The sequence below is a fragment of the Cebus imitator genome, unplaced genomic scaffold, assembly GCF_001604975.1.
Source record: "Cebus imitator isolate Cc_AM_T3 unplaced genomic scaffold, Cebus_imitator-1.0 Scaffold660, whole genome shotgun sequence".
Classification (NCBI taxonomy): Eukaryota; Metazoa; Chordata; class Mammalia; order Primates; family Cebidae; genus Cebus; species Cebus imitator.
Window position 1 is genome coordinate 366,229 of NW_016107975.1, and position 15,640 is coordinate 381,868.

At 37.8% G+C, this 15,640-nt stretch overlaps 1 protein-coding gene across 1 annotated transcript; it reads left to right on the forward strand.

Annotated features, from left to right (window-relative positions):
* The first annotated feature begins 1,056 nt into the window (after window positions 1-1,056).
* On the forward strand, window positions 1,057-2,148 carry TAS2R7 (taste 2 receptor member 7). Its single transcript, XM_017518149.2, has one exon. The coding sequence runs from the start codon at window positions 1,116-1,118 to the stop codon at window positions 2,052-2,054; it is 939 nt and encodes a 312-aa protein (XP_017373638.1). The 5' UTR covers window positions 1,057-1,115; the 3' UTR covers window positions 2,055-2,148.
* Window positions 2,149-15,640: the final 13,492 nt, after the last annotated feature.

Sequence of the window (15,640 nt, forward strand, 5' to 3'; positions counted from 1 at the left end):
AAAAAAAAAAAAAAAAAGAAAAGAAAAGAAAGTATAATTGATATAAAAATAACTTCATATATTTAATATATACAATTTGGAGAGACTGAACATGCTCAAACACTCATGATATTATCATCACAAACAAAGTTACAGATGTATCTAATATATCCCAAAGTTTCCTTGAGAACATTTTAAGTGAAAATGAAAAATTTAAAGATAATCAATTGCCTTTTTTTATTATAGGACCTCTACCTTATTATATAACATCACTAAGTAACCATTAAATGTCACTTTGTCAATAAGACAATGCGTTACATTAAGAGACACTATGCCATATAATTGTTCATTGCACAGCCAAAATAATAAGCTAAAGTTTCTTTGGAACCAAATAATCTACATTTAGTGTTAACTTTTTTAATTTCCTGAAAATATATAACTCTCACTATCAAGCCAAATTTTGGATTCTTTATTAATTATCAATAGTAACATATAACAAAATAAATATTCTTCCAGGAATTTCAATTTTTGCCAACTTCATACTTGCTACCAAATTCTTGATGTTTAGGTTTGCCAGACAAAAGATGGAACACTCAACCAAATTTGAACTTCAATACTTCCTGAAAGCACTGATCTTATGTAATTTGGCACATACACTAAAAAATTATTCATTTGTTTACCTATAATTCAAGTTTAACTGGGTGCCCTGAATTTTTAGTTGCTAAATCTAGCAACTCTATTGAGGTTACTAGTATACATCACAAATTAATGAATTCAGAATGCATACGCTTTAGCCGCAGAAAGACCATGCAGGACTATGAAAGGGAACTGGCCCAATTTGCATCTTAGTAAAGAGTAGCTCAGCCTAAATTAACCATATGTGGAAAAATACAACCTGCTGAGTAGGTAAATGGGCATACAGTGGCCAGGCCAAGGATCGCCAACCACATTGTTTGTCAAGACTAATTAGGATTTAATGAAGATAGCTCCAGTCTTCATTTATCATTCCAGTCTCCATCACAAGACAGACCACAACGAAGAGATAAAGACAGTTACATCAAAATCTAAGAAGCAGGTGTAGATGTCAAACTCCATCAGGTCAACTAGAAACGAATTGCCTATTTCTCTATTTAAACATGACAGATAAAGTGCAGACTGCCTTACTGATCTTAGCAGTTGGAGAGTTTTCAGTTGGGATCTTAGGGAATGCATTCATTGGATTGGTAAACTGCATGGACTGGGTAAAGAAGAGGAAGATTGCCTCCATTGATTTAATCTTCACAAGTCTGGCCATATCCAGAATTTGTCTCTTGTGCATAATACTGTTAGATTGTTCTACATTGGTGCTGTATCCAGATGTCTATGCCACCGGTAAACAAATGAGAATCATTGACTTCTTCTGGACACTAACTAACCATTTAAATATCTGGTTTGCGACCTGCCTCAGCATTTACTATTTCTTCAAGATAGCTAATTTCTTTCACCCAGTTTTCCTCTGGATGAAGTGGAGAATTGACAGGGTGATTTTCTGGATTCTACTGGGGTGCTTGGTTCTCTCTGTGTTTATTAGCCTTCCAGCCACTGAGAATTTGAATGCTGATTTTAGGCGTTGTGTGAAGGCAAAAAGGAAAACAAACTTAACTTGGAGTTGCAGAGTAAATAAGGATCAACATGCTTCTACCAAGTTATTTCTCAATCTGGTAACGCTGCTCCCCTTCTCTGTGTCCCTGATGTCTTTTTTCCTCTTGATTCTCTCCCTGCATAGACATATAAGGCGAATGCGGCTCAGTGCCACAGGGTGCAGAGACCCCAGCACAGAAGCCCATGTGCGAGCCCTGAAAGCTGTCATTTCCTTCCTTCTCCTCTTTATTGTCTACTGTTTGTGCTTTCTCATCGCCACCTCCAGCTACTTTATGTCAGAGTCGGAATTAGCTGTGATTTTTGGTGAGTCTATAGCTCTAATCTACCCTTCAAGCCACGCATTTATCCTAATACTGGGGAACAATAAACTAAGAACTGCATCTCTAAGGGTGCTTTGGAAAGTAATGTATATTCTAAAAGTAAGACAATTCTAACAACATAAACAGATCTGAAGAGAAACTATGTTTTTCTAGGACAAACAAAAATAAGATGTTTCTAAGGCACCTTCAGTCCTTGCATTCATGTTTTATGTGATTAATCCCTCCTATAACTTCTTTAGTATATCTGTAAGTGTAATTTAGTGAATCTCGTGTACAGCTGGCTGGATCTCTCTATCTCTGTCCCCGTCTCTGACTTTGCCTGTGTCTCCCTGTTTCTCCCTTCTCTCACTCTTCCTTTCTTTAGAGTTCGTGTGTTGTTGTTGTTGTTTTTTAATGTATTTCAGAACAAATAGAAATTAATATCCTACTATCAACTATTGAGAGTAGAGGACATTTTCATAATCCTAAATCCTACTTCCAGATGCAAAGATGTGTGACTAATTCAAAACAACTGTAATAGCATCTTGTTGTTATTTGCATCCTTATGAAAAGCAGCTGGTTCATTCTCATGGTCCTAGTTAGATTGTTCTTCTCAGATCATCCAACTAAGTTCTACCTTTGGCAAAGACTCCATAAAGTGACAGTTCTTAATAAATGCTGTGGAATTCTATGAATAATCTTATTATAATCACAGTTAAGGTATATAGTATGGCTAAATATATTGTCACAGTGAGTTCAAAGATTATTTGAGAACAGCAATCAATGAATGAAGGCCAATCTATAAGTAAAAGAGGGAAAATTTATGTAGAAAATGGCTATAAAATAATAAGACTAAATTGAACTATTAATTATCAAAGAAAATTTCTCCACAAAAGACGTGTGTCCATGGACTACACCAGGCAATGATTGTCAAGATGCTGTGATAAGACCTTCAATCAAAAGCTTATATATGGGTGTGCTAAAATGTCAGAACTCTTGAAGGATATATTGCCTCATTGCAGAATATCTCCGTACCCCAGGAAAATATTGTTTGGACCGTATATAAAACATCTTTGTTTAAGGGTTCAATGATTCTATTTCAGTAATTTGTAGAACAGAATATCTGTAAGAATACAGAATACATTATCAACCAACTTGATCTGATATTTATGAAAGACTCCATAAAAGAAAGAGAGAACACATTCTCTGTTCACGTATATATTGAATATTCTTCAGACAATACCATATATCAGGCCGCAAAAGGAAAATATACTTGGGACATACCATCAAAAGCACATCGTTTGTGTTTTGACAAAGATATTTTGTGGTGATCAGCACTGTACTAACCAGCCTGGAGTAGCCATGAATTTTGTGTACAAAAAAGAAAGTATTTATAAATAAAGAGATAGTAAATATTCTCATCAATAAATTTGGCAAAAACCAAAATTAGTTTTACACGAGTTTTATGTGTTAATTTTCTTCTCTGACTCTGACAGTGCAAAAGATACACATGGATTTAATTGCTAAATTTACAAAGATGTTTTGGGTGCCTTGTAATTTAAAGAAACAAATGAAAATTAGATGCATAGGCTAAAACTTACTTTTCTTAATGTTGTCTCAAAGGATACCTTTCTCCATACCCTAAATGAGCCAAGGTCCGGTTCGTGTTATTTATTAGGCATGGAAACAAAAGAAACTTAAAGACTGATTGGAATCTTGGAAACTCCACATTTGATGCCTCTATATTGTGGACCCCGGAAATTTAATTGCCACTTACATTGCAAACATAGCACCTCAAAATTCTATTTCTCTGTGGTCAGCAAACCAGGCAGAGGATATTGAAGTAGAAACAGTAGCAGTGTCAGTAACCTCTTACTGTACGTAATTCTCTTTACTGGCCTACCCCCTCTTACTGTATGTAATTCCCTTTACTGGCCTACCTAGGATGAAGGTAATATAACCAAAGTAGGTAGATTTTTCTTCTAGGATTATATTCATTCTGAGAAATTATGCAAGATGATAACTCGGGGTTGAAATAAATATTTGCACTGTTTCTTTCACTCACACTATTTAGGATAGAGTTTTCAGGCCTTCTCTAAGTGAGTATAGTGAAGGGGTTACAGAAAACACAGACAGACTCCTTTTTCTGTTTTTATTCCTTGCTTAATAAAAAGATAGCCATTAGCACTTGAATGTCTGACTGTTAGGCTCTATCCCGGATGCAGGAAATACAGATGAAAAATTTGACAAAAATCTATGCTCTTATGGAATGTACAGTCACAGAAAACTTTATAGAAGACAAACAATGATCACATAAACAAAGAAACAGTTATGAGTCATTATTAACGCAATTGAGAACAACTGAAGGTGAAGGATATCTGTATATAGCATAGTCAGGATAGATCAACCCGAGAAAATGAACTCTTAGCTGAGACTTGAATGACAAATATAATCTGGCCATAAAACAGCCTGGAGAAATAACATCTCAAAAAGATGGCAGAACAGTGGGAAGACCTTAAGGAGCAAATGTTTGAGAAAGTGTGATAAAGATCTGAATGACTAAAGCGTGGTGAGCGAGGAGTGAATGGCAGGAGATCGTGATCAATATTATGAACGGCCTTGTAGGTCGGGAGAGGGAATTTGGATTTAAGTGCAATGGAAAGACATTGAAGAATTTAAAGTCATATGCAACGTAATTTGACTTAAACATAGATTTAAGTTCACTTTGGTTATAGGAAGAATACTGTATATTTTGGTGAGGGAGTACAATTTGGAAGACCAGCTGGTAAGTTATTACGGTAAGTAGTCCATGTGAGATATCATGGTGATTCAGATCTGATGGTGGCAATGGAGTTAGGGGATTTTCTTAATGAATCAATTCTATATATTACATAGGTAGACCTGATGGATCTTGCTAAATGATTAGATGAAGGCAGGGATTGAGGGCAAGAGGATTCAAAAAACTTTTACTTCAACAACTGGGAGTACATGGCTACCTAGAATTGACAGAGTAATTACCAGAAATACAAATTGCACTTTTTGCGTGTTATGCTTGGCACATCTATGAAATAACAAGGTGAAGAACTCAGATAGATATTTGAATATATGAATCTGTAACTAATGATAGAATATCAGGTATAAATTTCAAAGTCATCACCCTATAAGTGGGATTTCATTTTTTTTAAAAAAAGAGAGAGGTCATTGATGAGGAAGTGACACCATATCTGAGACCTGAGATGTTTGAATCTGTAGAGGTAAGGCTGAGGAAAATAAAACAGCAAAGGAAAATGAGAAGAATCTCATTTGTTATCTTCTGTTAGGAAGGTAAGAAAAAAGTAAGGAGAGTGTGGTGGAATGGAAATGTAATAAAGAAATGTAGCACGTATCACTATACTACAAAGAGGGAGGTATCAGCCTTCCAAATGCTGCTGAGAAGAACTAAATTGACAAAGTAGCCACTGGATTTAGCAACATGGATAGAACTGGTGACCCTAACAAGGGCAAAGGTAATGGAGTGTAGGGGCAGAGGCTAGGTTCAGTGGGGAAGTTTAGGGAGAGAATGAAATGAGAACACAGAGACATGGTAAACACATGATATTTTTAGTAACTTTGTTGCTGAAGAGAATAGAGAATGGAGTGTAGAAGCGAGGCAAAACTTTAGTGTTTTCATTGGTTTTATCATGCAAATTGAAATGATTTAATAGGGAGGACAATATTAATAATATGGGAGACGGTTAGTAATTCCTGCAGCAGTTACGTTACAATCACGATCCTGACCCCAAAATGTAAACCCTCAGACCAGAGATAAGGATATTTAGGTGAATGAGGCTGAAAATGTTTAACTCCCAGATTCCCTGAAACTTCAGGGCCACCAGAAGCAGATTCCTCCCCGTCACAAGAGAAGAACAGCACCCTATTCCTGGGTATTGTTCAACTAACTCAACCTCAGGCAAGTTAACGTTTGTTCTTGGCAAATCTGCCCTAGCAGTCCTCAATATTTCAGATCAAGATTTCAGTACAGCCCAATCAGTTAAGCACAGTTTCTCTTCCAAAAGAAAATAGCTGTAAGGTAACACTATCTTATACTGCTAATATCTCAGAGGGAATAAGGGAACGTGTTAGAAATGGGTCTTGAGGGTGGTGGACCAAGGGGTCCTCTTTAGTTAGATTCCTTGTATTCAGTTGGTGCAAAACAAATTGTGGCTTTGCCATTATTAATAATTGGCAAAAACGGCAATTACTTTTGCATCAACCTAACATATGGAAAATTTATTGAATGAGAGGCTTTCAGTAATGACTTAGGACTCAATATGCTGGCATAGGCACATAAATCCAGACATCATATTTTATTTGGATGGCTCCACGGAACTTGGGCACATTGATGACTTGGTATGTAAGTTGAAGTTGCTGCAACTTCCTTGATATGATATTAAGAAGAGATCAGAGAAACTCAGGGAGATGGTAGTGACACAAAAGACAAACTACGTAAGATCTGAGAAACTATTACCTGACTAGGCGCCCTGAGAGAGTCCAAAGGATGTCCCTTCGCTGAGACATAACTAATGTCCTGGTGAGAGGAGCGCTGACGGCAATGGGAACTCTGTGATGGGCTGTTCTCTGCAAGCCAGAGTTGCCTAGTGGGAGAGTCTGTCAGGAAACTGGACTCCCAGTGTCAATTAGTTTGTTGAAATTGCTACGTGCAGTTACTACATTTGACAACAAGGCCAACCAGAGCTAATCAGAATACCATGATGTACAGGAATCTGCAGTGATAACTAACAGTAATGGTGTTCTTAGGATTCAGACAGAAAGTGAAATAAATTGTTTCTTGAATTACATAAGAAAAAAAATGAAATACCAAGAAGCTATTGCAATGAAAAACTGCTGTTCCTCTTCAAGCTTCAAGTACAAAGTCACTTCAATAAAAGTCCTTTGATTGAGGAGGAGACTGTGTCCTGTTGAGCAAAGACTCTGCCAAGTGACTGCAAGTTTTCATGGTAAACAATTTTCCAATTCTCAGTCCTCTCCAAGGGAACTGCACTCATTTGACAGAACTGAGAAAGGGGAGTAATTATATATTTTAAGAAATTTAAATAAAGGGTTTGCCCTGACGCTATTATCAGAGCAATCAAAATGTCATTGTGATCTTCCAGCAAGAGTGGAGGCTTAGGTGACAAAATCCTTGGTGGCTCCAGTGAATCCACATTCCTATCTCATGGTTATTTCCCTAGTTATCAAGAATACAATTGGGGGTCGGACGCGGTGGCTCACGCCTGTAATCCCAGCACTTTGGGAGGCCAAGGCGAGTGGATCACGAGGTCAAGAGATCGAGACCATCCTGGTCAACATGGTGAAACCCCGTCTCTACTAAAAATACAAAAAATTAGCTGGGCATGGTGGCGCGTGCCTGTAATCCCAGCTACTAAGGAGGCTGAGGCAGGAGAATTGCCTGAACCCAGGAGGTGGAGGTTACGGTGAGCCGAGATCGCGCCATTGCACTCCAGCCTGGGTAACAAGAGCAAAACTCCGTCTCAAAAAAAAAAAAAAAAATACAATCGGGATAGATATACTTAGCAGCTATCAGACACAATATCAATGCTCTCAAATTTTAGGTGGACAGAATGACTCATCTGGAGCATGTAAACTATTCTGTCTTCACCTATTCAAATTTTGAGTAGATGTTGAAAGACAGGCAATAATTGGGTGCCAAAAAGGTAAAATGTGTGCAGATTTGACTTATTCAGAAAGCAGTTCTCACATTAAAAAAAAAAGGTGGATGGTTGGGTTTCTAGTGTAATTCTAGTATCTCTGGGCAGATATTGGCCATGACTGGTTTGTAACCAATCATATGGTTGCATTTCAAAAGACAAAATATATATATACAGATAAACTATTGTGATTCTCAGTCCAGGCACATCATAACGGTGTGGAGAGACAAGTCTTACTCAAACCTGATCAGGACATCTATGTGTCTAATAAAGAACCATATAATCTGGTATTTAGCTTCTATATGCTGAAATATAAATTGTTTAACTAAAATTTATATACAAATGCCAACACTTATCCTTACAATATCTCAGTCAGGTAGTAGAATGCTCTCTATCACTGGAATTTAAGTGTAGCCAGAATAAAAATGCTGTTCTAAAACTGTTAGAAAATTTCTGCTAGGGACCTTAAGTATGGCAAAAGAGATTTATATTGGGGAACGACTCTCTGTCCCAGTTAGAATCATATAATAAGCTAATATGGCCAAAAATACACAAATCAACAATTTCTTCATTGTTCTGTTCATTGTCTTCAAACAGTCATTCCGGAAGGGTCCTATTCTCTGTACTGGGGATACAAAGGTAATTATTTCTTAGTATTTTTAAGCAATTCATAATCCAATGGAAGATTTAGCCTGCACCTAACACCTAATGATGATCACTGTCAGAGAAGTGACAAAAGAAGGTTTTAGTGAAGTTCAAAGCAACAGATGAAAGGAAAAGTCTCATGCAGGAGGCGACATGTGAGCTGCACCAGGGAGAGTGGAGGGCTGGGGAAAGTGGAATGAAATGCATGACTAAGTCTATGCATAGCTCATGCATTTTCAGTGATTTAGAAGCACTGAATACTGCAGCAAGGCTGAAGTGAAAATAAAGGAGGGTAAAGTTGAAAATGTGGGTTAGTTTGAGACTGTTGAAAGACATCGATATAAATAGTAAACTGAATTTATTATTTATTCTGCAAACAACAAAGAGACTTTTGAGAGGGAGTAAGATGATCATTCCTTTACAAATACTTCAGACTGGGATATAAATTATTTAGAATTATAAGGTTTTGTGCTGGGCACAGTGGCACATGCCTATAATTCCACCACTTTGGGTGGCTGAGGCTGGCAGATTGCCTGAGCTCAGGATTTTGAACCCAGCCTGGGCAACACGGTGAAACCCTGTCTCTACTAAAATACAAGAGAAAGATTAGCTGGGCATGGCAATGTACGCCTGTAGTCCCAGCTGTCTGGGAGACTGAGGCAGGAGAATTGCAAGAACCTGGAGGCAGAGGTTGCAGGGAGCCGAGATTGCACCACTGCACTCTAGCCTGGGTGACAGAGTGAGACTCTGCCTCAAAATAAATAAACAAATAAATATAATGATAAATTTTTGCTGAAAAATGTGTATCTCTTTATCAAGAAATTTACTTTAGAAGATGGCAGACAGGAGGCAGAACTAGCTAGCAGCTCCCACTCAGATGAGCAGTGTGTGGTGATTCACATTGTGAACTTTAGCTCCAAGAACTACTGCAGGAACACACTAGGAAAGCCAAGAGAATCCACAGGCCATTTGAAAGAACGGGATCACCACTGCAGGCTCCCTGAGATACTGAAAAACTGTGCTGTTATCCTAGGTTGCAAGACCTGAAGACAGATTATATCACAGGACTCTTTGCAGACTCTCCCCAGTACTAGCCTGGAGCCTGGTAGATCCGCTGGGGGGCTAGACCCAGAAGAGCAAAAACAATCACTCTGTTTTGTCTCTCAGGAAGCCCCATTCCTAGGGGACTGGGGAGCATCACATCAAAGGAGCACCTGTGGGACAAAAGAATCTAATCAGCAGTCTTTGAATCCCAGATCTTCCCTCTGACATTGTCTACCCAAATGAGAAGGAACCAGAAAAACAATTCTGGCAATATCACAAAACAAGGTTTTTTAACATCTCCAAAAGATCGTACCAGCTCACCAGCAATGGATCCAAACCAAGACAAAATCTCTGAATTGCCAAAAAGAGAATGCAGAAGGTTGATTATTAAGACAATCGAGAAGGCACCAGAGAAAGGTGAAGTTCAACTTAAGGAAATCAAAAACATGATACAAAATATGAAAGGAAAGTTCTTCAGTGAAATAGATAACGAATAAACAATCACCGCTTCCAGAAATCAAAGACACACTTAGAGAAATGCAAAATGCCCTGGAAAGTCTCAGCAATAGAATCAAATAAGCAGAAAAGAGAACTTCAGAGCTTGAAGACAATGCTCTTCAAGAAAAAAAAAAAATTTTTAAGTCTCCAAGAAGTTTGCAACTATGTTACACATCCAAACCTAAGAATAATTGCTGTTCTTGAGGAATAAAAGAAATCTAAAAGTTTAGAAAATATATTCGAAGGCATAATCGAGAAAAACTAACCCAGCCTTGCAAGAGATCTAGATATCCAGGTACAAGAAGTTCAAAGAGCACCTGGAAAATTCATCTCATACAGATCATCACCTAGGCACATAGTCATCAGGTTATCCAAATTCAAGACAAAGGAAAGAATTTTAATAGCCAAGGCAAAAGTAGCAGGTAATCCACAAAGGAAACCTTATCAGATTAACAGCAGATATATACATATATTACATTTTCTTTATCCACTCGTTGATTGATGGGCATTTGGGCTGCTTCCATATTTTTGCAGTTGCAAATTGTGCTGTTACAAACATGCGTGTGCATGTATCTTTTTCATGTAATGACTTATTTTCTTCTGGGTAGATACCCAATAGTGGGATTGCTGGATCAAACAGCAGATCTACTTTTAGTTCTTTAAAGAATCCCCATGCTGTTTTCCACAGTGGTTGTACTAGTTTGGGGAGAACACAATTCAGCCCAGAATACACTCTCCTTCTTCCATATTTCTTACTTAATCCTGGCTCTTCTACCTCAGTAAATGACATCCTCAAATTCTTTTCATATGTGAAGCACCAGCAACCCACACCTAATTCAGATCTTCCCCCTGTTCTATCTAGATGATTCCCATCACTGTCAGGGTGTGATAATACCCTACATTAGGAGCCTCAAACTCAAACATAGAAGAGCCAGGAGAATCATGAGTGGACCAGGTAGCGAACAAGAGTACCACCACTGCCATGTAAAGGTAAAGACCACTACCCATTGCCAGGTAGCTTCAGTCAAGTGTGAAAACAGAGTCCAGTGTATCCTGTTCTTTTTTTTCAGAGAACCCAGAAATAAATTTATGTGAAGTTTCCCAAGTTTTACATGCTGGTCACAGAAACAGAAACTCCTCCAAAAACTGTGGGCCCTCACTGTCTTTTGCATCGACTTGCAGTTACAACTTTGTGATCTCATGCCCACGACTCTTATGATCATTCTCTTGCAGATTAACATACTTTGAATTGCATGTCCTAGACATGTCAGACACTAGGATTCAAAGAACCAAAGGTAGCCTGTGTCCTCAAGTTGCTTCCTCTTCACTGTTGTCAGATGAACAAAGAAATGATTGTGCCACTCCGCTGTTCAAAAATCTCTTTGCCACAAAATTAAACAAGTTCATGTTGCCATTTGTAACAACCTTCACCATCTGGAACTCACCCACATTTCCAACTTTATTATCTTTTATTTTCATTTCAGCCTTACAGGATTATTCTGTGTTCCTAAGCCACTGAAAATGCCATGAGCTATGTGTAGACTTAGCTGTGAATTTCCTTCTGTTCCTTTCCTGCCACTCTCCCAGGCACAGATCACATATCACCTCCTATGTGAGACTTTCCCTTTCATCCCCTCTCTGAGCTTTCATAACTCCCCCCTTTTTTTTGTCACTCTTCTGACGGTGATTATTATTAGGTGTTATGCTACATCTTCCGCTAGATTCCTTAAGGACAGTGACAGTGTTTAATTTACTTTTGAATCCCCAGTACAGAGAATAGGGCCCTGCCAGAGTGATTGTGAAGCACTGAATTTTATTGAATTAGTGTTGTGGGAAGGAAGTGTAGATATTCAAAACATTTCTTTCAGGAATTATCAATCAGGCATGGTCACATAATACCAGCCAAGGCCAGGTACCTTAGGCAAGAAAGAAAACAAGAAAGAAGTCAGGGATCCCACACTGGACCTCAGAGAGCCCTTTCATCTAAAGCAAATCGTGTGTGCGTGTGTGTGTGTGATGGAGTCGTGCTCTGTTGCACAGGCTGGAGTGCAATGGCGCAATCTCAACTCACTGCAACCTCCGCCTACCAGGTTCAAGTGTTTCTCCTCCCTCAGCCTCCCAAGTAGCTGGGAATACAGGCATGTAACACCACGCCCGGCTAATTTTTTGTGTTTTTAGTAAAGACAGGTTTTTTACCATGTTGGCCAGGCTGATCTCGAACTCCTGAACTCAAGTGATCCAGCCTCCTCGGCCTCCCAGAGTGGTGGGATTGTATGCATGGCCTTTTTTTGGTCTTTTGTTCTTCTACATTGTGGAACTAAAATCTATTAGAAAAATGGTTGAGGAAAAAAGAAGTGTTAATGGTTAAACATGATTTTTTTATTGCAGTAAAAACTTGTAGAAATTTTTTATTAGAACAGTAACCCAGAAGTTCCTTGAATTCATTTAGGACAGTTCTTAATAACTTAACTGAACTCAAAATACCTCACATGGTAGTTGGGTCTTTTCATCTTCCTCTTGAGAGGCTCCTTCAAAGAAAGAAGAGGAAAAAAATGAAGATTGAAATGACATCATAAACTCAATAGAGGGGTCATTGACAAGTCAGAGACAAGGAAAAAAGTCATTAAGCATAAAAGTTTTCTCTAAACATTAAAATTGTTGGTTGACTCACTCAATTCTGCCACTTCTTTGGTAGCATAATTCATTAGCTCTCTTGTATACTCTGGGTATATATTATATCCTTCCTTCTACACACAGTCTCTCATCCAGGTCATTAAAATGGACTTCAAATTTTTCATCTGAAGTGTGTGTGACTATCAATGGCTTTAAAGTTCATTTACTCTGAGACAAATTAGTATTTAAGCAGATATCAGGACTTAAAAACTAAAGAATGAAGCATTTGTGTTTTAATTCAGAGTGGCAAGAGAAATAAAGTGCAATGATAAATTCAGACTGATTGACTGACTATAATAATGTAGATAAATTTTACAGTATCTTTATGTTATACATAAAGGGAGATATTGCCCTTGCAAATATAAGAGATTTGTGTTATTCAGTCATTAGCTATTGATTATAGAAAGATTTAGAGAAAAGCATTTACCAATAAGTACTGTGTCTATGTTCTGCTGATGCTCAGAAGCTATTTACAATTCTGACCCAGAGATTCTAATGGCAAAATGAAGGAGATGGTTTATATTTGACATTATCGAGCCAAGCATGGTGGCCCATGCTTGTAGTCCCAGTACTTGGGAGGCCGAGGCAGGAGGATCTCTTCAGCCCAGGAGTTCAAGACCAGCTTGGGCAACATTTAAAATTAGCTGGATGTGGTGGTGTGTGCCTATAATTCCAGCTACTTAGGAGGGTGAGGGAGGAGGATTGCTTGAGCCCAGGAGGTGGAGGGTGCAGTGAGCTGTGTTCACACCACTGCACTCCTACCTGGGCTACAGGGGAGGCTTGTCTCAACCAATCAGTCGATATTACTATTGAGAACCACTAAAACTTGCAGGTTTTGTAATTCTCTTTTGCCCTTTAGGACTGCCTAAACTCGGCCAGGCGCGGTGGCTCACGCCTGTAATCCCAGCACTTTGGGAGGCCAAGGCGGGTGGATCACGAGGTCAAGAGATCGAGACCATCCTGGTCAACATGGTGAAACCCCGTCTCTACTAAAACTACAAAAAATTAGCTGGGCATGGTGGCGCGTGCCTGTAATCCCAGCTACTCAGGAGGCTGAGGCAGGAGAATTGCCTGAACCCAGGAGGCGGAGGTTGTGGTGAGCCGAGATCGCGCCATTGCACTCCAGCTTGGAAAAAAAGAGAAAAAAACCTCAAAAAAAAAAAAAAAAAAAAAAGGACTGCCTAAACTCAAATTTGAGAATGTTCAAGAATTTTTAGAATGTTCATTAAACAAAAAAGAAAAGTATGGTAGGTTCTGAAGAAAAAAGAAAAGAGCACATTCATGAATAAAGATTTACCTCACTCTTGAAAGAACTCTTCAGCAATAGTACTCAGGATTTTAAGAGAAAAAAAAAGATTTAAAAAGACAAATTTAAAACATGATTTGATTAAAAAAAAAATCCCAGCTGTGCATTTGTAGAAAGACATTTAGGTTTAGACACAAGAGGTTTAAAAATGCCTAAGTGAGCTTTAGGAAAAAAAATTATAAAGATCTGGATACAATGAATCAAAATCTCCCAAAGTAGAACCCTAGTCCCAATCATTGATTCTGAATGAAGGGTGACCTGTGTTTTAAAGGAGTAAATGATGGAATGGAAAGAATTAGATAGGGCCTGCTTTGTATTAAAATTTTGATTAAGTACAAATTTAATCAAAATTATCAATTTTTTAAATGTTTAAAAGTTTGATGTCAAGGAAATTAGATATCTAGATGAATTATAGAATTCTATTATAGATTATGGAAATGCAAGTTATAGAATTTCCATTCAATTTAGATGACCTATTTCATACAAACAGAATCAATGACTGAAAATCCATATGCATTAGAACAGCAAATTCACATCATGAAGATGCCGACTTAGGACTTAGGCATTTCTCTGATTTTCAGAGAAATATCTGTAATTAGTGAAAAATAGAAATTATGGTTGCCTCCTCTTTTATTGACCTACTCTCTGAAAATAAAGTCCTTAATTTCTGAAAGGCTCAATCTAACTCCAGTCTTTTCCATGCATTTGAACCCATTTTCCATTGTATTGTCTCCATTTCCTCCTCTTGCCATCATCTATGCTCTGAGCAGAGCTCAGGGTCAGCAAAACCATTGAGAGCAGAAACAGCAGCACCTTGATGGAAGCCATGGCGCCCCTCTCCCTTGATGTTGTAGGAATCTCAGACACAGTCCTTTATGCTGTAAGACCAAGGAGAAAAACGTCATCTTTGAAGCCCATGGGTTGGGCACTTCTTACCCGTATTTAATTGTCCATTTGCACATCAGCTAGACTTGCTGTGTTGCTTTAAAGGGCTGGTCAAGCTGCACAAAAGAAAACCATAAATTTAGTAAGATTCCTGAAAACAATTGTTCATCCTCCTCGACTATTAGTTGTATGTATTAATAATTGTCTTTCATTCATTAACATTCCACTCAGAACTATGGTTCTCTCTTCCGTTACCAAATTCAACACGGTTCAAGCTGTCCAAATATCAATTACTTCAGGTCCCTTTCCCATCTAATGAGCCAACAACATCATCAGGAAATGAAAGGCTAAAATAACAGAAATGTAATCACAAGATGAAAGAACAATAAAGCCTCAAGAAAGATTAGCATAAGCTATCTTACATGGCTTGGGTAAATGAAAGCCATTGTCAATAAGAGACTAAAATCAATTTCAGACTCAGAAAACTATAGCTATTCAGAATGTGCTTGAGTTTATGATTTGAATGGACTGGAAATCTTAAAACTAAACATAATCAGAGTAATCAGTGGGTTGGAAAACAATATAATTCAAGAATCTCTGAGTGAATTCAGAGTGTTCGGCTTGGAAAGAGAAGAGAAAGCTTAGAACTATCATGCTTATTCATGCTTCTTCAAGCATGATAGTACTACCTAGTTACATAGAACAAAGAGTAATTTTGTTTGTGTAGTTCTGGAGGATACAAAAAGAGCTCTGGATTTTAAAAGGAGTGTAATTTGTTGATACTTTAAAATAATTTTTATAATTAAGTTATCTTAAATAATTTTGAATTTTCAATTTATTTTTATATGCTTTAATAATTCTTAATTACTTTAGAACAATATTAAAATAAATTTGTTTGAATTATTAAAACTTGAGACGATTGAGTTATCCAGGAAAAATTAGTTTCTTATCCCTGAATGTGT

Excerpts from the sequence above, each read along its gene's own strand:
- TAS2R7 (XM_017518149.2), top strand. The coding sequence starts at position 1,116 with ATGACAGATAAAGTGCAGACTGCCTTACTGATCTTAGCAGTTGGAGAG.